This window comes from Gopherus flavomarginatus, chromosome 20, assembly GCF_025201925.1.
Source record: "Gopherus flavomarginatus isolate rGopFla2 chromosome 20, rGopFla2.mat.asm, whole genome shotgun sequence".
NCBI classification, from domain to species: Eukaryota; Metazoa; Chordata; order Testudines; family Testudinidae; genus Gopherus; species Gopherus flavomarginatus.
The window spans coordinates 6,275,446-6,298,236 of record NC_066636.1 but is presented as its reverse complement, the minus strand read 5'-3'; the positions used below and the strand labels follow the sequence as shown (position 1 = coordinate 6,298,236).

Sequence of the window (22,791 nt, the reverse complement as noted above, 5' to 3'; positions counted from 1 at the left end):
GGAGCAACTGGGGACAACCCCACATAACACCAAATTGGTACTGCTCGCCTGGTGATGGGACACAGCCACCTCTGGATTGGGGCAGATGGGAACGGGAGCACATAATGCCTCACAGGGACAGCTCGCCTGGCCCTGGGACCCAGACACCTTTGGGGTTGGACAGCCAGGAACAGCTGCACATAACACCACATAGGGACAGCTCACTTGGTACTGAGATACAGCCACCTCTGGGGCAGGGCAGGTGGGAACAGCCGCATATAACACCGCATGGGGACATACTGCTCGCTGCTGGGATGGAGCCACTTCTGGAGTGGGGCAGCTGGGAACAGCGACACAAACCAGCACAGGGAGGGTTCACCTGGCACTGGGTCGCAGCCACTTCTGCAGTAGGGTGGAGAGGAACAGCCACACACAACTCCACATGGGGATGGCTCACTCGGTGCTGGAGCACGGCCATCTCTAGGGTGGGGAAGGGGGAAACAGTTGCACGTAACTTCACAGGGAGACAGCTCTCCTGGAGTTTGGATGCAGCCACCTCTGAGGCAGAGAAGATGGTAACTGCTCATGGTGACAGTTCGCCTGGTGTTGGGACACAGCCAACTCTGGGGCAGGAGAGCCGGGAACAGCTGCACATAACACCACAAGGAGACAGCTTGCGTGGTGCCGGGACACAGCTACCTCTGGGGCAGGAAAGCTGGGAACAGCCGCACATAACACTGCAGGGAAAGAGCTCGCGCGGCACTGCGACACAGCCATGTCTGGGGCGGGGCAGCCAGGAAGAGATGCACATAAAACCACACTGGGAGAGCTCGCCTGGCTCCAGTACACAGCCACCTCTGGGGTGGCACAGCCATGAACAGCCACACGTAACACCACACGGGGATGGTTCGCCTGGCGCTGGGACACAGCCATCTATGGGGTACGGCGGACAGAAGCAGACACACATAATACCACATGGGGACAGCTCACTTGGTACTGAGATACAGCCACCTCTGGGGCAGGGCAGGTGGGAACAGCCGCATATCATGCCACATGGGGACAGCTCGTCCAGCGCTGGGATGAAGCCATCTTTGGGGTGGGGCAGCTGGGTTATAGCCACAGATAGCACTGTATGGGGACATATTGCTCATTGCTGGGACACAGCCACCTCTGGAGTGGGGCAGCCACACTGGGACAACTTGCCTGGCGCTGGGACGCAGCCACCGCTAGGGCAGGGCAGCTGGGAAGAGACGCATATAACATTACAAGGGGACAGCTCGCCTGGGGGTGGATCACAGCCACCTCTGAGGTGGAGCAGCTGGGAACAGGCATACAAACCACTGTGACAAAGTGAGGGATTTTCATGGTTTTTTCAATGGTTTGCATGCAAAGGATTTGGGACTCAGTTACCCCGGGTGTTCCTGGTTTAACAAGGTTATGGGAGAGGGTTTGTTGTTACACAGGACCAGTGAGGGAACTAGGGACACCGGCCAATGGCCTGGAGAATGGATATGCCAGCGACTGGTGACCAGGAGTCCTAGCTCAGATGCCACAGCTGGTTCTGGCCAGTGGGAGGACAATGGCCTGCAGAGAGAGGATCCTGGTCAGCTGACCAGCCGGTTCCAGCCAGAGGGGGTACAAAGGACGGCTGAGAGGAGAGGAGGTCCAAGCGACCCTGTTTACCTGGACAGAGGTAGGTCTAAGGAAGGTGCTCTCAGATGCCCAGCTGGAAAGTCCAGGGTCTCTGGGCTTGGAGAAGAGAACAGGCAGAGCCCACCGGGATGCAGGGGAGATTTAGATATGCTGTGCTGAGGGAGGCCAGGCCTGAGAGTTTCCTGTGCTGGGTTCACACGCTCAATAAACCCTCCTGTTTTACGCTGGCTGAGAGTCGCTCCGGTCCAGAGATCAGGGTGGCATTATTCCCTCTGGGAGTGGAGGCCCCAGGTGTCCAGAGTGAGTGGACACCCTGAGGGGGCCCCTGGTGCAAGACAGATGTGCTAAGGCTCAGAGAGGTGCAGTTCCAGGAGGTTGAGAGGCTTAACCCCTGAGAGAGAGTGGACCCCCAGGAAGGGCTGTCACACTGAAGGGGGTTCCCCCCAGGGACCCTACGTGGCCAAGAGTGGGGCACAACCTGTGAGTCTGTAACAATGTAGTAGCAGAGGATGGTTTGTGGATGCACCCTGTAGACAGCTGGCTGTGAGCACAGTCACTTTGCAGTGAGTGGCTGCCAGCGATAAAACGAGGAAACTGAAGGAACCAGCATGGAAATGGCCTATAACCAGCTCCATAAGAGGGACCTGGCATGTCTGTGCAGGGACAGAAGGCTGAGTGTGGGGAGACTCACTAAGGAGCAGCTGATAGCTCAGCTTGTAGAGAATGATCAGTCTGAGGAATAGGCTCCAGAGCTCAGCAGGGGCAGCTGGGGAGTAGCCATGGGGGCAGTCCATGTAGCTGCTGGGAGTCTATCAGACCCAACTCCCTGGAGCTGGAGCTAAAAGTGAAGGAGCTGGAGATGGAGGAGCAGCAGGAGTTGGAGGAGAGGCGGGCTGTGACGAAGTGGGAATGTTCTTAGTGTTTTCTCTAAATACTGTGTGGGTGCCTCAGTTTCCCTTATGCATTTCTTAAGTATCTAAGGGCGTGCGATTGTTGCAGAGCACAGAGGGCAGGGATATGCAAGGGTCTGCACAGAGAATGGCCGACACCCTGTCTCGTGGCAACTGATTGCAAGGGAGGGGGCCAGGCTAAGGTGCCAACTGAAGGTGTTGGAGAACAAAGAAATCAGGGGGCCTCCTGGCCTGGGAAAGAGACAAAGGGAGAGGAGGGGCTGGAGAGTTTCAGTTTGGAGCTGGTTGGGAAAATGGAGGGGAGGCCAGTCAGAGCTCCTGGCCTCCCCTGGCCCCCCAAGATGGACCTGACGGAGGAGGTCCTTTGTTCTTTACCTGCAAGGCCTGTTTTGGACGGTGTTCCTGTCATCTAAATAAACTTTCTGTTTTACTGGCTGGCTGAGAATCATGGTGAGTCGCAGGAAGCTGGGGATGCAGGGCCTTGTCTCCTCCCACACTCCGTGACACAGGCCAAGAGGGCCTTCCGAGGGGCGGGGGGTAAGTGGGAAACGGCCCCGAGACACCAGTTTTGTGGGGAATCTAGATACCAAACTGCTACTTCAGTTTAAGGAGGCGGGGGATATTGATGCCTACCTCACAGCCTTTGAGAAGGGTTGGGATCTACACCAGATTGATCCCACAGACAGGCTCTGCTGTCTACCTGCCCTGCTGGGTCCCAAGGCCACAGAGGCATTCAGCCAAATGGATGGTATTGGGATAGGGGACTATGACCTGTTCAAACAGGCTTTGCTGCTGAAGTTTGAACTGAGCCCCAAGGCGTATAGGAAACGATTCCAGGGTGCAGGCAAGATCTCAGGTGTCACTTACAAGGAGGTTACCAACCTGCTGTGGGAATATCTCCGCAAGTGGGGGAAGGGCGCAGGGGCCACTATCGCAGGGGCTGTGTATAACCTGGTGGGGTTGGAGCAGCTGTATGACATCTGCTCTCCAGACCTTAAGGTGTGGTTAGTGGACTGGAAGCCCAAAGATCTGCGCAGTGCGGGCGCAGTTTGTGGACAGCAGATGGGAGGTAAGGAGGGACCCAAAGAGGCTGGGGTGCGTGATCACCTAAAAGGCAGTCAGCTGTGAACCAGCTGAGCAGCGAACAGCAGAGAGGCTAACAGAGGGAGTTTGACTGGGAGTTCGCCTGGGGAGAGCCCACTGAGGCATTCAACTTGCAGGCTCCTCTGAGTAGTTGCTGCAGTAGCTGAGGAAGCTCTTAGAAGGAAGGAGCTATGGATGGTGAGTGATCAGCTGTTGTGACCTGCACAGCTTGTGCCATGTTTGTCTTTCTTCCACAGGACAGAAGCGACTTTGTCTGTACAAAGTGCAAGCTGGTCTCCATACTGGAAGAGAAGCTTCAAGTCTGGAGAAACAAGTATTGACCCTGCATTGCATAAGAGAAAATGAAGATCTCCTGGACAGACGTCAGGATATGCTTCTACAGGCACAACACTCTGAAGAATCAGAGCAGGCTGCACAGCAGGGACAGAAGGATGGTGAAGAAATCTGGCAGCATGTGACCTCCAGAAGAAGAAAGAGGAGCGTCCATGTACCAGCAACGCAGATACAGGTGAGCAACCGTTTTCATGTTCTTTCCACAGGTACTAATGCGAGGAGTGGACTAGATGATATATCTGAGGGAAGGGAGCAGAAGGAGACTCCACCGATTGGAAGGCATGAGATGCACTGTCCTAGGGATGGGGGTTCCACGGCCACCGCTTCCCAGAGAAGGAGGCAGGTGGTGGTGGTCGGGGACTCCCTCCTCAGGGGAACTGAGTTATCTATCTGCTGTCCCGATCGGGAAGACTGAGAGGTCTGCTGCTTGCCAGGAGCTAGGATTCATGATGTGACGGAGAGACTGCCGAGACTCATCAAGCCTTTAGATTGCTACCCTTTCCTGCTTCTCCACGTGGGCACCAATGATACTGCCAAGAATGACCTTGAGCGGATCACTGCAGGCTACGTGGCTCTGGGAAGAAGGATAAGGGAGTTGAGGCGCAAGTGGTGTTCTTGTCCATCCTCCCTGTGCAAAGAAAAGGCCTGGGTAGGGATCGTTGAATTGTGGAAGTCAACGAATGGCTACGCAGCTGGTGTGGGAGAGAAGGCTTTGGATGTCTGACCATGAGATGGTGTTCCAAGAAGAAGGAGAGATAGGTAGAGACGGGCTCCACCTAACGAAGACAGGGAACAGCATCTTCGCCAGCAGGCTGGCTAACCTAGTGAGGAAGGCTTTAAACTAGGTTCATGGGGGGAAAAAGACCAAAGCCCTGAGATAAGTCGGGAAGTGGGATAGGGGGAGGAAGCATGAGCAGGAGAGCACAAGGGGGAAGGACTCCTGTCTCATACTGAGAAAGCAGGACGATCAGCGAGTTATCTTAACTGCCTATATACAAATGCAAGAAACCTGGGAAACAAGTAGGGGGAACTGGAAGTCCTGGCACAGTCAAGGAATTATGATGTGAATGGAATAACAGAGACTCGGTGGGATAACTCACCTGACTGGAGTACTGTCATGGATGGAAGGACAGGCAGGGCAGAAAAGGTGCAGGAGTTGCACTGTATGTTAGAGAGCAGTACGACTGCTCAGAGCTCCAGTATGAAACTGCAGAAAAACCTGAGAGTCTCTGGATTAAGTTTAGAAGTGGGAGCAACAAGGGTGATGTTGTGGTGGGAGTCTGCTATAGACCACCAGACCAGGGGGATGAGGTGGATGAGGCTTTCTTCCAGCAACTAACAGAAGTTACTAGATCACAGGCCCTGGTTCTCATGGGAGACTTCAATCACCCCAATATCTAGAGCAATACAGCAGTGCACAGACAATCCATGACGTTTTTGGGAAGTGTAGGGGACAATTTCCTGGTGCAAGTGCTGGAGGAACCAGCTGGGGCAGAGCTCTTCTAGACCTGCTGCTCACAAACTGGGAAGAATTAGTAGGGGAAGCAAAAGTGGATGGGAACCTGGGAGGCAGTGACCATGAGATGGTTGAGTTCAGGATCCTGACACAAGGAAGAAAGGAGAGCAGCAGAATACGGACCCTGGACTTCAGGAAAGCAGACTTTGACTCCCTCAGGGAACTGATGGGGCAGGATCCCCTGGGAGAATAACATGAGGGGGAAAGGAGCCCAGGAGAGCTAGCTGTATTTTAAAGAATCCTTATTGAGGTTGCAGGAACAAACCATCCTGATGTGTAGAAAGAATAGTAAATATGGCAGGAGACCAGCTTGGCTTAACAGTGAAATCCTTGCTGATCTTAAACGCAAAAAAGAAACTTACAAGAAGTAGAAGATTGGACTAAATGACCAGGGAGGAGTATAAAAATATTGCTCAGGTTGCAGGAGTGAAATCAGGAAGGCCAAATCACACTTGGAGTTGAAGCTAGCAAGAGATGTTAAGAGTAACAAGAAGGGTTTCTTCAGGTATGGTAGCAACAAGAAGGTCAAGGAAAGTGTGGGCCCCTTACTGAATGAGGGAGCCAACCTAGTGACAGAGGATGTGGAAAAAGCTAATGTACTCAATGCTTTTTTTGCCTCTGTCTTCACAAACAAGGTCAGCTCCCAGACTGCTGCACTGGGCAGCACGGCATGGGGAGGAGGTGACCAGCCCTCTGTGCAGAAAGAAGTGGTTCAGGACTATTTAGAAAAGCTGGACGAGCACAAGTCCATGGGGCCGGATGTGCTGCACCCGAAGGTGCTAAAGGAATTGGCGGATGTGACTGCAGAACCATTGGCCATTACCTTTGAAAACTCATGGGGATCGGGGGAGGTCTTGGATGACTGGAAAAAGGCTAATGTAGAGCCCATCTTTAAAAAAGGGAAGAAGGATCCAGGGAACTACAGGCCAGTCAGCTTCACCTCAGTCCCTGGAAATATCATGGAGCAGGTCCTCAAGGAATCAATTCTAAAGCACTTAGAGGAGAGGAAAGTGATCAGGAACAGTCAGCATGGATTCACCAAGGGTACGTCATGCCTGGATAACCTAATTGCCTTCTATGAGGAGATAACTGGCTTTGTGGATGAGGGGAAAGCAGTGGACATCTTATTCCTTGACTTTAGCAAAGCTTTTATTATGGGCTCCCACAGTATTCTTGCCATCAAGTTACAGAAGTATGGGCTGGATGAATGGACTATAAGGTGGATAGAAAGCTGGCTAGATCATCAGACTCAATGGGTGGTGATCAATGGCTCCACGTCTAATAGACAGCCAGTATCAAGCAGAGTGCCCCAAGGGTCAGTTCTGGGGCCGGTTTTATTCAATATCTTCATTAATGATCTGGAGGATGGCATGGGCTGCACCCTCAGCAAGTTTCCAGAGGACACTAAACTGGGAGGAGTGGTAGATATGCTGGAGGGTAGGGATAGGATACAGAGGGACCTAGACAAATTAGAGGTTTGGGCCAAAAGAAACCTGATGAGGTTCAACAAGGACAAGTGCAGAGTCCTGCACTAGGATGGAAGAATCCCATGCACTGCTATAGACTAGGGACCGAATGGCTAGGAAGCAGTGCTGCAGAAAAGGACCTAGGGGTTCCAGTGGATGAGAAGCTGGATATGAGTCAACAGTGTGCCCTTGTTGCCAAGAAGACTAATGGCATTTTAGGCTGTATAAGTAGGGGCATTGCCAGCAGATAGAGGGATGTGATCATTCCCCTCTATTCAACATTGGTGAGGCCTCATCTGGAGTACTGTGTCCAGTTTTGGGCCCCACACTACAAGAAGGATGTGGAAAAATTGGGAAGAGTCCAGCAGAGAGCAACAAAAATGATTAGGGGGCTGAAGCACATGACTTATGAGGAGAGGCTGAGGGAACTGGGATTGTTTAGTCTGCAGAAGAGAAGAGTGAGGGGGGGATTTGATAGCTGCTTTCAACTGCCTGAAAGGGGGTTCCAAAGAGGATGGATGTGGACTGTTCTCAGTGGTAACAAATGACAGAACAAGGAGTAATGGTCTCAAGTTGTAGTGGGGGAGATTTAGGTTGGACATTAGGAAAAACTGAGGCACCATCAACCAGGGCTGTACCCTCAAACCCAGTGGCCGAATTCAGATGGAGCTGCAGGAGGATCTCTCTTTAGAGAAGCTGAGGGCCACAGCAGTGCAGGATCCCAGAGGAGGACCACCGGGAGAGATTCTTGTGGGAGACGGGATTCCTGTACCGGGAATGCGCTGGTTTGGGGCATACTGAACCTTGGAAAGCCAGGAGGCAGTTGATGGTTCCCCAGAGGTACTGCCGCAGACTGTTGTACTTGCCTACGATATTCCTTAGAGGGTTTTAAGGTCAGGCTTGACAAAGCCCTGGCTGGGATGATTTAGTTGGGAATTGGTCCTGCTTTGAGCAGGGGGTTGGACTAGATGACCTCCTGAGGTCCCTTCCAACCCTGAGATTCTCTGATTCCCCTTTCAGGGCATACGGCACAACAGGCAGAGGCTGCTGCAGAACTTTTACTGGCCTGAAGTCTTTGACGCTGTCCAACAGTATTGCAGGTCCTGTGACTCCTGCCAGGGGGTGGGAAAGGCCCGGGATAAGTGTAAAGCACCTGTGACAAAGTGGGACTGTTCTTAATGTTCCCCCTGAATATTGTGTGGGTGCCTCAGTTTCTGGCCGGCCCTCTGTCGCCTAGCAACTAATGGCCAGGCCCTTCCCCCCCCCCGCAAGGTGATAGCTAAAGGTGTGGGAGAACAAAGAGGTGAAGTGACCTCCTGGCCCGGGAAAGGAACTCAGCAGAGAAGGAGGGGCTGGAGGGGGTTTCAGTTTGGGGGCTAGCTGAGGACGAGGAGTGAGGGCAGACGTGGGGGTCTGCCTCACTGGGCCCCAGAATGGACCCGGCTGAGGGGTCCGGTTCTCTGTACCTACAAGCTCTGTTTTAGACCGTGTTCCTGTCATCTAATAAACCTGTTTTACTGGCTGGCTGAGAGTCATGTCTGACTGCGAAGTGGGGGTGCGGGACCCTGAGTGGACTCGCTGTGGGAAGTGCACGGAGGGGCAGAAGACGCTGAATGCTCCAAGGAGAGACCCAGGAAGTGAAGACGTGTGAGCTTCTTGCCCTGGAGACAGTCTGCTCCAAGGAATAGGAGGCTCCCCAAAGTCCTGACTGGCCTGGTGGGGAGCAGTTCCAGAGCATCGCCTAGGAACTCCTGACAGCACCTCTGAGACCTTTGCCCATCATAGATGAGCCTTTTCAGAAGGTGGCCATGGACATCGTGGGGCCCCTCAGCAGGGTGACCCGGTCAGGGAAGAAATACATTCTGGGGGTGTTGGATTTCGCTTCCTGCTATCCCGAGGCGGTGGCCTTGTCCTCTATCTAGGCAGACACCGTGGCAGATGCACTGCTGCCCATTGTCAGCAGAGTGGGTTTCTCCAAGGAGGTCCTTACAGACTTCAGATCGGGTATGCTCCGTTGCTTGTGGGAGAAGTGTGGGTCTGGCACACCTGGGCCTCAGCATATCACCCTCAGTACAATGGGCTGGTGGAGAGGTTCGATGGGACCCTAGAGATGATGCTGAAAACATTTATGGACCATGACCCACGGGACTGGGACAAGTATTTACCCCACCTGCTGTTTCCATACAGGGACGTGCCCCAGGAATCCACAGCATTTTCCCTGTCTGAGTTACTGTATGGGAGAAGAGTGAGAGCACCCCAGACTTGATGAGGGACAAGTGAGAGGTGAAGGCTTCCCTCGACAGAGAATCAGTGGTGGAGTATGTACTGACCTTCCTGGAAAAGCTTGCGGAGCTCATGGGCTTGGCCAGGGGAAACCTAGTCAGGGCACAGAGGAAGCAGAAGGTCTGGTACAACCATTCAGCATGTGCCCGCTCCTATGCTATCAGGGACCAGGTGATGCTTCTCATCCCCGAAAGGAAGAACCAGCTGCAAGCTGCCTGGGACTGTCTCTTCAAGGTCATCAGACAGGTAAAAGAGGTGAATTATGTAGTGGAACTGTCCAACTGGGCACACAGCCACCGGGTGTACCGTGTCAACATGATGAAGCTGTACTGGGACAGGGAGAAGTTGGTGCTGGCTGTGTGTGGGCAGTGGGAGGAGAAGGGAGAGGATCCCCTGGTGGGACTCCTCCCTGAGGCTAGGGCTGACCCCTTGCTGGAATCGATTCCCCTCTCATACCACCTAACTCTTGCCCAGCAGGCTGAGATCAGAGGAGTGCTGCATTCATTACTAGCAGCTAGTTTCCAACTGACTGGGGCTCACAAACCTGGATGTTCACTGGGTGGAGACGGGAGCCAACCATCCCATCAGGTGTTCCCCAGTCAGGGTGTCATAAACAGATGGTAAAGGGTAATGTCTCTTGTACCTGTAAAGGGTTAACTAGCTCAGTAAACCTGGAACATCTGAAAAGAGGACCAATCAGGAGACAAGATACTTTCAAATCTTGGTGGAGGGAAGCCTTTGTTTGTGTTTTTTGGGTTTTTGCGCTGTTCTCTCTGGGGGCTAGGAGAGGCCAGACATGCATCCAGGTTCCTCCAATCTTTCTGAAAAAGTCTCTTCTGCAAAATTTAGTAAGTACTAGTTAGAAAGGCGGTTTAGTCTTTTGATTATTTTCTTTATTGCAAATGTGTATTTTGCTGGAAGGATTGTATTTCTGTTTGCTGCAACTTGCATTGTGCTGGGGGTAGGATTCTCTCTATTCTCTATAAGCTGAAAGACCCTGTACCATTTTTTCATCTTGATATTACAGAGATAATTTTTTACTTTTTCTTTCTTTTATTACAAGCTTTTCTTTTAAAGAACCTGATTGATTTTTCCCTTGTCTAAGACTCAAGGGGAGGGGGTCTGCACTCACCAGGGAATTGGTGGGAGAAAGGAGAGAAAGGGGGAGGAAAAGCCTGATTTCTCTCTGTGTTAGGAATCTGTCTCTCTCTCAGGGAGTGGTAAGGGGGAAAAGAGGAGGGGGGAAGGCGAATTTCCTCTTTGTTTTAGATTCACGGAGCTTGAATCTGTATAGTCTCTCCAGGATAACCCAGGGAGGGGATGCCTGGGAGAGGCAATGGTCGGGGAAAGGGTTTACTTTCCTTGTGTTAAGATCCAAGGGGGTTTGGGTCTTAGGGTCCCCAGGGAAGAGTCTGGGGAGTCAGAAAGTGTCCCAAAACACTATATTTTTGGGTAGTGGCAGCTCTATCATTTCTAAGCTAGTAATTAGGCTTAGAGGGGCTCATGCAGGTACCCCATCTTTTGGATGCTAAGGTTCAGAGTGGGGATACTACCTTGACACAGGATCACTGGGAAAGCAGCCCAGGACCTGGAGAGAGAGGTTGGAGACATGCTGGCTTTAGGGATGATTCAGCCACCTGCCAGCCCCTGGGCCTCTCCTGTGGTGCTGGTTCCCAAGAAGGACGGGTTGATCTGGATCGGAAGCTCAATGCCATCACCGTGTCTGATGCCTAACCCATGCCTAGGACTGATGAGGCCCTAGAGAAGTTGTGGGGTGCCCGGTACCTCACTACTATGGATCTCACCAAAGGCTACTGGCAGGTGGCTTTGGACCCAGAGGCCTGGGCGATGTCTGCCTTCACCACCCCAATAGGGCTCTTCGAGTTCCTGGTCCTGCCTTTTGGCCTCAAGGGGGCACCTGTCACCTTTTAGCGCCTGCTGGACCAGTTACTGGGGCGGTGGAGGACTTTGCTCCAGCGCAGGGGTTGGCAACCTTTCAGAAGTGGTGTGCTGAGTCTTCATTTATTCACTCTGATTTAAGGTTTCCCATGCCAGTAATACATTTTAATGTTTTTAGAAATTCTCTTTCTATAAGTCTATAATATATAATTAAACTATTGTTGTATGTAAAGTAAATAAGGTTTTAAAAATGTTTAAGAAGCTTCATTTAAAATTAAATTAAAATGCAGAGCCCCTGGATCAGTGGCCAGGACCTGGGCAGTGTGACTGCCACTGAAAATCAGCTTGCGTGCTGCCATAGGTTGCCTAATCCTGCTCTAGTGTATATTGACGGTATCTGTGTCTTTAGACAGACCTGGGAAGAACATGTGTTCCAGGTGAAGAGGCTTCCAGGATGGAGGACTGACCATAAAAGCTAGAAAGTGCAAGGTGGGGACGGCAGAGGTGTTATATCTAGGCCACAAGGTGGGGAGTGGCCACCTGAAGCTGGAACTGGCCAAAGTGGAGGCAATGAAGGACTGGCCCACTCCCCAGACTAAGAGGCAGGTCCAGGCTTTCATTGGGATGGCAGGGTACTACCGCAGGTTCGTGCCCCACTTTAGCTCCCTTGCAGCTCCCCTGACAGAGCTTTGTAGGAAGGCAAAGCCGGACAAGGTGGTCTGGACCGAGCAGTGCCAGAGGGCTCTCTGTGCGCTAAAGGGGACACTCATCCAAAGCCCAGTGCTGGTAATTCCGGATTTTAACAAACCCTTCCTGGTGTTCACCAACGCCTCAGACACAGGGCTGATGCAAACTGATACTAACGGGGAGAGATACCCCATTGTGTATGCAGCTGGGTGGTTACCCGCTCCTGCCCTGAGGGGTTTAAAAAGTGGCTTGGGAGGGCTGGAAAGCTGCAGCTCTGAAAGCTGGGTTGACTGGAGAAGCAGCCACAGCTGGGCCACGCCCCAATCAGGCCCAGCAGCTCCCTATAAGAGGCAGTGAGCCAGAAGCCCAAGGAGTCTCCCTCTGTCTGTAGAGGGAGAAGAGCCTGGCTGCAGGGAGCTGGACACAGGGTACCTGAGTGAAGCAGGGCTGGGGACAGGCAGAGGAGCTGGGGAGCTCCAGCCTGGAAAGCCCCAGGCTGTGGCCTAGCATTGTGCAACAAGTACTGGAGGTTGCAGAGGGCAGCCTAGGGACAGGCCAAGGCAGCAGGTCCAAACCCCTTTGCTGATGATGAGTGGCCAATACTGCAGCCTGCCCCAGTGAAGGGGGGCTAGATGGAGACTGGGCAGTAGCCAAAACTGAGGCAAAGTGGGTTGGGGGTTCCCCAGGGAGGGGAGACCCAGATTAGTGGGGTACTGCCAGGGGGAAGCACCCCAGTTAAAAGGGCACCGGGGTCCAGAGAGGGACATGGGGGCCAAGAGGACAGGGGGATCACCAGCCTGCAGAGGGTGCTCCAGAGCTAATTCCCTGAGACCAGCAGGAGGCCCCGTGGGGGTGAGTCTGCACGTTTACAGTGTACTTGAGTGAGAAGCTGCTGCCCGGGAGCAGCACTGTGCAGCCATAGAGAAGGAATGTCTGGCCGTGGTGTGGGCTGTCAAAGAGCTGCAGCCGTATCTATTTGGGCAGCGCTTCACAGTGTACACTGACCATTCACCCCTGACATGGCTGCACCAAATGAAAGGGGCTAAGGCCAAGCTGCTGAGATGGAGCCTGCTCCTCCAGGGTTATAACATGGAGCTGGTTCATATGACGGGGAGTGCCAATGTTACAGCCACTGCTTTATCACGGGGCAGGCGCCGTGAACTTCCCCAGGTCACTGGCTAAGTGACCCCGCTCAGTTCAGACTTGAACGGAGGGAAGATGTGATGAAGTGGGGGATTTTCACGTTTTTTCCCAATGGTTTGCATGCAGAGGGGTGGGACTCAGTTTCTCTGGGCGTTACTGGTTTAATGAAGTGATGGGAGAGGGAGTTGGATGTTACAGAGGACCAGCGATGGAACTTGGGACCCCAGCCAAGGACCAGGAGAATGGATATGCCCGCGACTGGTGACCAGGAGGCCTAGCTCAGATGCCACAGCTGATTCTGGCCGGTGGGAGGACAATGGCCTGCGGAGAGGACCCTGGTCAGCTGACCAGCCGGTTCCAGCCAGAGGGGTACAAAGGACGGCTGAGAGGAGAGGAGGCCCAGGGGACCCTGTTTACCTGGACAGAAGACAAAGGACAGAGGCGGGGCTTGGGGGCAGGTGATATCAGATGCCCAGCTGGAATTGGAGAGAGAGAGCAGGCAGAGCCCACCTGGATGCAGGGGGAGACTTAGATTTTCTGTGCTGAGGGAGGCCAGGCCTGGGGCCCTGAGAGTTTCCTGTGCTGGGTTCACACACTCAAACTCTCCTGTTTTATGCTGGCTGAGAGTCGCTCTGGTCTAGAGAGCAGGGTGGCATTATTCCCTCTGGGAGTGGAGGCCCTGGGGGTCCAGAGAGAGTGGACTCCCTGAGGGGGCCCATGGTGAGAGACAGGCATGCAAGCCTCAGAGAGGTACGGTTCCAGGAGGCAAAGGGGCTTACCCCCTGAGAGAGGCTGTCACATTGAAGGGGGTTCCCCCCCAGAGACTGTATGGGGCCAAGAATGGGCACGACCTGTGAGTCCGTGACAGCCACCGCATGGGGACAGCTCGTCCAGCATTGGTATGCAGACATCTCTGGGATGGGCCAGCAGGGAACAGCATCATATTCCACCACTCGGGGACAGCTTGTCTGGCCACCTCTGGGGCGTGGCAGCAAGGATAGCTGCATACAACACCACACGGGGACAGCTCGCCTGGCACTGGGACACAGCCACCTACGGGACAGGGCAGCTGGGAAGATCCACAAACAACACTACAAGGGGAGGGCTCGCCCAGCGCAGTGACGGAACCACCTCTGGGGTGGGGCAGCTGGGAACAATCACACAACGCCTTACAGGGACAGTTCTCCTGGCCCTGGGACACAGCCACGTTTCAGGTGGGGCAGCTGGGAACAGCCACGCATAACACTGCAAGGGGAGAGCTGACCTGCCGCTGGGATGCAGCCACCTCTGGGGCGGGGCAGCTGGGAACAGCCACACATAATACTACACAGGGACAGCTGTCCCAGTGGTGGGACACAGCGGAACTGATGCACATAACACACAGGGACAGCTTGCCAAGCGCTGGGACACAGACACCTCTGGGGTGGGGCAGCCAGGAACAGCCTCACATTACGCAGCACGGGGATGATTCGCCTGGCACTGGGGGAATCAGTGCCACCTCAGGTAGGGCAGACAGGAACAGCCACACAACACCACATGGGGATGGCTCACTCGGTACTGGGACACAGCCACCTCTGGGGCAGGGCAGGTGAGAACAGCCACACATAGCACCACATGGGGACAGCTCACTCAGTGCTGGGACACAGACACCTCTGGGTTGGCACATCCAGAAACAGATGCACATAACACCTCACGGGAACCGTTCTCCTGGCACTGGGATACAGCCACCTTGGGTGGCGCAGCCAGCAAAAGCCGCACACAACACTACACAGGTACAGCTCACCCAGTGTTGGGATGCAGCCACCTCTGGAGCAGAGCAGTTGGGAACAGCTGCACATAAATCCGCATGGGGACGGTTCACCTAGCACTGGGACACAGCCACCTCTGGGGCAGGTGGACAGGAACAGCCACACATAACACCACATGGGGACGGCCCACTCTGTGCTGGGACACGCCACCTCTGGGGTGGGGCAAGTGGGAACAGCTGCATATAACGCCACATGGGGACAGCACGCCCAGGGCTGGGATGCAGCTAGCTCTGGGGTCAGAATAATATTGTAGTGTTTCCCCCTGCCTCCCTTGTTTAGGCCTCCTGTGCCAGCTCTACTGTACTTACCCAACGTGGGGGAGAGGGGCCCCTGAGGCGTGAGGACCCCAGGGATGCTGGTGCCCATCCCATCTGTGTCTGTTGGGGGTAACAGAGGGGAAGAAATGGGGTTGGGATGGTGGAGACAGAGCTTCCTCCCCACCCACCCCAGCACAGGGTCACCCTGAATCACCTCTCCATGGAGCAGACATGGGCTGGCCCTGCTGAGCACCAGAGCCCAAGGTGTGCTCCAGGGAGCCAGAGAGACCCCGGAGTCCCAGGGGAGACCCCAGCTAGGGGGAAAGGATGCCCCCAACACCCAACCCCTGCACCCCATGTGCTCTGTACCCTGATACCCCAGTGTCCCCTGCCCTATCCCTATATCCCATCCTCTCCGTAACCCCACAACCCCAGCTACACCCCTACACCATGTACTCTCCATACCCCAAACCCCTACTGCATCCCTGCACCACATCCCCTCCGTACCCCCATACTCCCTGTCCTGCCCCTACACCTTCCCCTCCATACTCCCACACCCCAGCGCCCCCACCACACCTCTACACTCTGTCCCTCCATATCCCCCCGCCCTACCCCTACACCCCACTCCCTTTACCCCCACAACCCAGCACCCCTTACCCCACCCCCCGTACCCCATCTCCTCCCAAGTCCCTGCCGCCCACCCCACCTTCCCCATATCCCCCATACTCCTGTGCCCCTCCCCCTGTCTCCCCCAAACACCCTGCTCCCTACCCCACCCAAGTCCCCAGGGCCACCTCATTGTGGAGGAGCAGCACCCCAGCTGTGGGGCCCAGGCATCACCTGCTTTGAGCTCTGGTGCCAGACGGTCCGGGAAGAGCTCAACACACTCGCTGGGGAAGAAACCGACCTGGTGAGATAGACAGATGGGGTCAGGATCCACTGCCCCACCCCGAATAGCTGAACATGGGGGTGTGACTGTATTGACATGATCTGTGACTGTACAGATCATTGCTGCAACCAAGGGCCTATAGTGCTACCAAATCTTGTACGAAGGAGGTCACGTAAGGTGTCTATGGAACGGGTATGATGTGCTGGTTATGATTACGCTATCCGTATGCAGGTATCATTTTTGTATTTAAAGTTGTAAGTACTGGCTCTACACTGTCTGTATTTCAAACTTGTGCTGTGCTTCTAGGTGACACCCCAGACAGTTTGGCATCAGCATTGCCTAGCCTGCTTGATGGCCCATTAAGGACCATCAGCTATACAACTGACCCACTGAGAAAAGGCAGATACACCTTATTTCAAGGGACATGCCTATGGGCAGAACTCTACAGCGCTGCAACTTTCTCACTCAGGCCATGTCTACATCTAAAGTTTTGCAGCGCTGGTTGTTACAGCTGTATTAGTACAGCTGTATAGGGCCAGCGCTGCAGAGTGGCCACACTTACAGCAACCAGCGCTGCAAGTGGTGTTAGATGTGGCCACACTGCAGTGCTGTTGGGCGGCTTCAAAGGGGGTTCCGGGAACGAGAGAGCAAACCGGGAAAGGAGACCCGCTTCGCCGCGGTTTGCTCTCGCGTTCCCGGAGCCACCCAGCAAACCGCAGGGAAGGAGACCTGCTTGCTCGGGGCTCCGGGAACGCGAGAGCAAACCGGGAAAGGAGACCCGCTTCGCCGCGGTTTGCTCTCTCGTTCCCGGAGCCACCCAGCAAACCGCAGGGAAGGAGACCTGCTTGCTCGGGGCTCCGGGAACGCGAGAGCAAACCGGGAAAGGAGACCCGCTTCGCCGCGGTTTGCTCTCTCGTTCCCGGAGCCACCCAGCAAACCGCAGGGAAGGAGACCTGCTTGCTCTGGGCTCCGGGAACGAGAGAGCAAACCGGGAAAGGAGACCCGCTTCGCCGCGGTTTGCTCTCTCGTTCCCGGAGCCACCCAGCAAACCGCAGGGAAGGAGACCTGCTTGCTCGGGGCTCCGGGAACGCGAGAGCAAACCGGGAAAGGAGACCCGCTTCGCCGCGGTTTGCTCTCTCGTTCCCGGAGCCACCCAGCAAACCGCAGGGAAGGAGACCTGCTTGCTCTGGGCTCCGGGAACGAGAGAGCAAACCGGGAAAGGAGACCCGCTTCGCCGCGGTTTGCTCTCGCGTTCCCGGAGCCACCCAGCAAACCGCAGGGAAGGAGACCTGCTTGCTCGGGGCTCCGGGAACGCGAGAGCAAACCGGGAAAGGAGACCCGCTTCGCCGCGGTTTGCTCTCTCGTTCCCGGAGCCACCCAGCAAACCGCAGGGAAGGAGACCTGCTTGCTCTGGGCTCCGGGAACGAGAGAGCAAACCGGGAAAGGAGACCCGCTTCGCCGCGGTTTGCTCTCTCGTTCCCGGAGCCACCCAGCAAACCGCAGGGAAGGAGACCTGCTTGCTCTGGGCTCCGGGAACGAGAGAGCAAACCGGGAAAGGAGACCAGCTTGATTACCAGAGGCTTCCTCCTTCCACGGAGGTCAAGAAAAGCGCTGGTAAGTGTCTACATTGGATTACCAGCGCTGGATCACCAGCGCTGGATCCTCTACACCCGAGACAAAACGGGAGTACGGCCAGCGCTGCAAACAGGGAGTTGCAGCGCTGGTGGTGCCCTGCAGATGTGTACACCTTCAAAGTTGCAGCGCTGTAACTCCCTCACCAGCGCTGCAACTTTCTGATGTAGACAAGCCCTCAGAGGAGTGAAAAAACACCCCCCTGAGCGCTGCAAGTTTCAGCACTGTGAAGTGTCAATGAAGAGTGCACCAGTGCTGGGATTCCCCTCGTGGAGGTGGGCGATGCCGCGACTACACACACCATGTTAAAGCACTGCCCTAAGGCTTCCAAGCCATGTGCTGGGCAGGTTGTGTCTGGAACAAAGGAAGCACAGACCACATGGCAAGAGACTAGAAAAGGCAGCTCCATTGTCCCCATTTTGTCTTCAATCCTGCTTCTTACCTCTGGAGCAACTTTGCTACAAACTGAGCTCTGAACAAAGGACTGAATGACCCATCCAAGCTGTGGCTGTACTCCAGAGACTTGACTTAAGCCAGCAGTTTATTCCATCACTGCTGCAAGTCTGAACCAAGAACTTTGCCATTACTGTATGTAACTGATTCCATTTAACCCATTTTAACTCTCATGTATATTTCTTTCTTTTTATGAACAAAACTTTAGATTTTAGATTCTAAAGGATTGGCAACAGCGTGATTTGTGGGTAAGATCTAACTGGTATATTGACCTGGGTCTGGAGCTTGGTCCTTTGGGATGGGGAGAACCTCTTTTCTTTTACTGGGGTGTTGGTTTTCATAACCATTCATTCCCATAATGAGTGGCGCTGGTGGTGATACTGGGAAACTGGAGTGGCTGAGGGAATTGCTTGTGTGACTTCTGGTTAGCCAGTGGGGCAAAACCGAAGTCCTCTCTGTTGGGCTGGTTTGCTGTGCCTTAGTAGTGAAGGAAACCCAGCCTTGGGCTGCAACTGTCCTGCTCTAAGCAATTTGTCCTGAATTGATACTCTCAGTAGAGTCCCACCAAAGGCCGCTTTGTTACAGGGGCATCCCCCCGGCTAGCCTGAGAGAGACTCCCCCCATCCTGTGTGGTGAATTCCTGCCCCACCCTCCGGATGGCATGGGCATCTGTCCATGTGACACAATGGAGGACACTGGACCTGATGAACCCCAGGGCTGAATCCAGAGCAGCCAAAAGTGTGAACTCAAGGTGCGTTCCTTAAACTGAATTAAGCCCATGGGTGGATGTTTAGCTTCCCAATGGCAACGGTCTTCCTAATCCACTTCCAAAGGGAGTGACACTCACCCAGATGCTGCCCACTCCCATTCGGAAGGAGAACATTGTGACTAAGTGGGGTTTTCCTCCTTGTTATGCAGTACATAAGCCTATGTGAGTCTTACTGTTTTGCATGAATATTGTGCATGCCTCAGTTTCCCTGTGTATTGCACCAGTGCCTAGGTGGTGGAAGTCAGGGGGTGTGACTTTTGCTGAGACCCTCGGAGCAGGTGAGGTGGCTCCAGCTGCCTGCATATATGCTATAGCCGGTGCCCTTTGTAACTTTAGGGGGATGTGACCAGGTGATACTTCGCCCAGGAAGTGAGATAAAGACCAGGAGATGTGTTGGAGCTCGGGTCACTGGTAGCTGGGCAGTTGGCTGTGGGGGACTCGGAGAGGAGGGAATCCAGGAAATCCGGCCCGGGGTCCCCCCAAAATAGACTGTGCTGACAGTCACTGATTTCTGTGCTAACAAGCTCTGTTCTACACTGTGTTCCTGGTGACTAATAAACCTTCTGTGTTACCCGCTGGCAGCAGAGTGGAGTTGCAGTGCCGTCTGGCTTCCCCAGGGGAAGCGTATGGTGTGAACAGGGATGCTGGATGCTCCAAGGTCAGACCAGGAAGGCCATAGCTCCTTGCCCTGGACAGTGTGCCCTGAGGGGAGCCATGCCACCCCCAAGTCCTGGCTGGCTGCATACAGACCAAGTCCAGTGCATCAGGCTTGTGACTCCATCACAATGTCCACACTGCCATTTAACTAATCCACTTTAACACTAAATCTGGATTAACCCACCATCAGTGAATCCAGATTAACCCAGCAATTGCAAATCTGGACTTCTTTCCTAATCCATTTTCCTGGCAAATCTGGATTAACCCACCAACAGTGAATCTGGATTAACCCAACTAGAGTGAATGTATATTACCCCACCAACAGCAAATCTGGATTTCCTTTTCTAATCCAGTTTAACCATGAATCTGTATAAACCCATCACCAATGAATCCAGATTTCCTTTCCTAAACCACTTTAACTGTGTATCCGGATTAACCCAATAACAGAAAATCCAAATTAACCCACCATCTGCAAATCTCGATGCCCATTCCTGTGTGTCAATGGCTATGACAGACCCTCTGCCAGCAGAGCTCCTGGTGTAGATGCCAACAGAGGCTCTTCTGCAAGTGCGTGCATACATACACACCCAGCACAGCACGCCAATGGGAGCCCTCTTCTGTCAACACAACTGTGTCTACACTGCTCTGGTCCTGGGGTGGGCAGATCTGACACCCCAGACTGAGGTAGCTGTGCCAGGATCAGTTTTCAGTGTAGACCAAACCCTAGTTAAATCGCATTCAGTTCCTCCTCCCAAACTGAAGCAGCCTGAATGCGGTTTAGCTTCACTTCCTTGCTAAGTGGGTTTGCCTCCTTGGGACCAGGCACCTGAAGTACAGATGACAAGTGTCCACTCAGGCAGCTAGGGAGCAATGGTTAATCCCGCGTGACATGTTATTCCTTGACTTTAGCAAAGCTTTTGATACGGTCTCCCACAGAATTCTTGCAGGCAAGTTAAAGAAGTATGGGCTGGATGAATGGACTATAAGGTGGATAGAAAGCTGGCTAGATCGTTGGACTCAAAGGGTAGTGATCAATGGCTCCATGTCTTGTTGGCAGCCGGTATCAAGCGGAGTGCCACAAGAGTCGTTCCTGGGGCCAGTTTTGTTCAATATCTTCATTAATGATCTGGAGGATGACATGGACTGCACCCTCAGCAAGTTTGCAGATGACACTAAACTGGGAGGAGTGGTAGATACGCTGGAGGGTAGGGATAGAATACAGAGGGACCTAGACAAATTAGAGGATTGGGCCAAAAGAAACTTGATGAGGTTCAAAAAGGACAAGTGCAGAGTTCTGCACTTAGGATGGAAGAATCCCATTCACTGTTACAGACTAGGGACCGAATGGCTAGGCAGCAGTTCTGCAGAAAAGGTCCTACGGGTTACAGTGGATGAGAAGCTGGATAAGAGTCAACAGTGTGCCCTTGTTGCCAAGAAGGCTAATAGCATTTTGGGCTGTATCAGTAGGGGCATTGCCAGCAGATCGAGGGATGTGATCATTCCCCTCTATTCGACGTTGGTGAGGCCTCATCTGGAATACTGTGTCCAGTTTTGGGCCCCAAACTACAAGAAGGATGTGGAAAAATTAGAAAGAGTCCAGCAGAAGGCAACAAAAATGATTAGGGGGCTGGAGCACATGACCTACGAGGAGAGGCTGAGGGAACTGGGATTGTTTAGTCTGCAGAAGAGAAGAATGAGGGGGGATTTGATAGCTGCTTTCAACTGCCTGAAAGGGGGTTCCAAAGAGGATGGATCTAGACTGTTCTCTGGGGTACCTGATGTCAGAACAGGGAGTAACGGTCTCAAGTTGCAGTGGAGGTGGTTTAGGTTGGATATTAGGAAAAACTTTTTCCCTAGGAGGGTGGTGAAGCACTGGAATGGGTTCCCTAGGGAGGTGGTGGAATCTCCTTCCTTAGAGGTTTTTAAGGTCAGGCTTGACAAAGCCCTGGCTGGGATGATTTAGTTGGGGATTGGTCCTGTTTTGAGCAGGGGGTTGGACTAGATACCTCCTGAGGTCCATTCCAATCCTGGTATTCTATGATTCTGTGACTTCCCAGGCAGGCCTGCCCCTGTTCCAGGACAACCAGTGCCAGGCAGCTGGGCCATGGGAGCTCACTGCCGTGGTGGGGGAGGGCAGCCATGGGGTATGTGCTGGGAAGACCCAGTGCTAGGACCAGGGACTGGACACTGCCCAGACCCCAGGAGGCAGGCAGGCACCTCAGCCGGAACTGTGACCCTCCACATCCCGAGCTGCCCCCCACCCTGCATTCCCATCTCCCATGCACACCCATGCCTTTGGCTGTCCCATGGAACTCCCCCTGTGACACGAGCATGGGGGTGCAATGCCCAGCGGGGAGCCCCCCTGCAGGCCCCACACCCACCTGGAAGCCGTGCTTTCCTCGCCACCAGCTGACCTCCTCCTTGGGGGGCATGTCAATTACCGACACAATGTCCCCAACCTGCACAGAGCAGAGAGACAGTCAGGGGGCCCCCAGCCACACACGGGGGGATGTGAGCTTCCCCAGGGCAGTGCCCCAGCTTGGAGTGGGGGGAGCAGGAAGGGCTCCGGTCCTGTGAGCTTCCCCAGGACAGTGCTCCAGCTGGAGAGAGGGGGCTCTGGGGCTGTGAGCTTCCCCAGGACAGTGCCCCAGCTGGAGAGAGGGGGCTCTGGGGCTGTGAGCTTCCCCAGGACAGTGCCCCAGGGCTGTGAGCATCCCCAGGATAGTGCCCTATCCAGAGAAGGAGGGGGTTCTGGGGCTGTGGGGCCCTCCCACACCCCACCTCAAAGGACAGCTCATCAGGGGCCTGGGCCGCGTAGCGCTTGATGACGTGGGCAGCCGCAATGGCCGGGACATTGATCGAGGCCTCCTCATTCACCAGCAGTCGGTTGCCATGATTATCGATCTGCAACAGAGGAGGTGCAAGACTGAGCACGTGGCAAGGGGGAGCCTGGATGGGGCGTGGGTCTGATCTGGCGGAGGGTGGGAGGGGACGGTAGGTGATCAGGGGTGGGGTGGATACTGGGCTGGGTGGGCTATAAGTCTGATGGGAGGGATATAGGGCTGGGGGATTGTATGTCTGATTGGCAGGGGGGAGGATGAGAGGGGCTGTGAGTCTGATGTGGGGCAGATGCCGGGTTGGACAGGCTCATGGGTCTGATTGGGGCGGGGGTGCTGGGTGGGATGGGCCATGGGTCTGATGGGGGTCTGTGGGGTTACCGGACTGGACAGGGCCGGGGCAGGTGTGGGGGCAGATGTTGGGCGGGATGGGCCCATAGGTCTGACTGGGGAGGGGGCGGGGAACCAGCGCTGAACAGTCCCTACCATTTCTGCCCCCCACCAACACCCCATCT

The 22,791-nt window shown here is 54.3% G+C and overlaps 1 protein-coding gene across 3 annotated transcripts in view; it reads right to left on the bottom strand.

Annotated features, from left to right (window-relative positions):
* ARHGAP33 (Rho GTPase activating protein 33) overlaps positions 1-22,791 on the bottom strand; it is a 72,969-nt gene that overhangs the window by 29,046 nt on the left and 21,132 nt on the right. For all 3 annotated transcript variants that reach the window (XM_050930579.1, XM_050930580.1, XM_050930577.1), the window contains 4 exons: positions 22,221-22,343; positions 21,821-21,898; positions 15,880-15,946; positions 15,091-15,159 (listed from right to left, as the gene is read on the bottom strand). In XM_050930579.1, the coding sequence (XP_050786536.1) occupies positions 15,091-15,159; positions 15,880-15,946; positions 21,821-21,898; positions 22,221-22,343 (337 nt within the window). The remainder of the gene's footprint in view (positions 1-15,090; positions 15,160-15,879; positions 15,947-21,820; positions 21,899-22,220; positions 22,344-22,791) is intronic.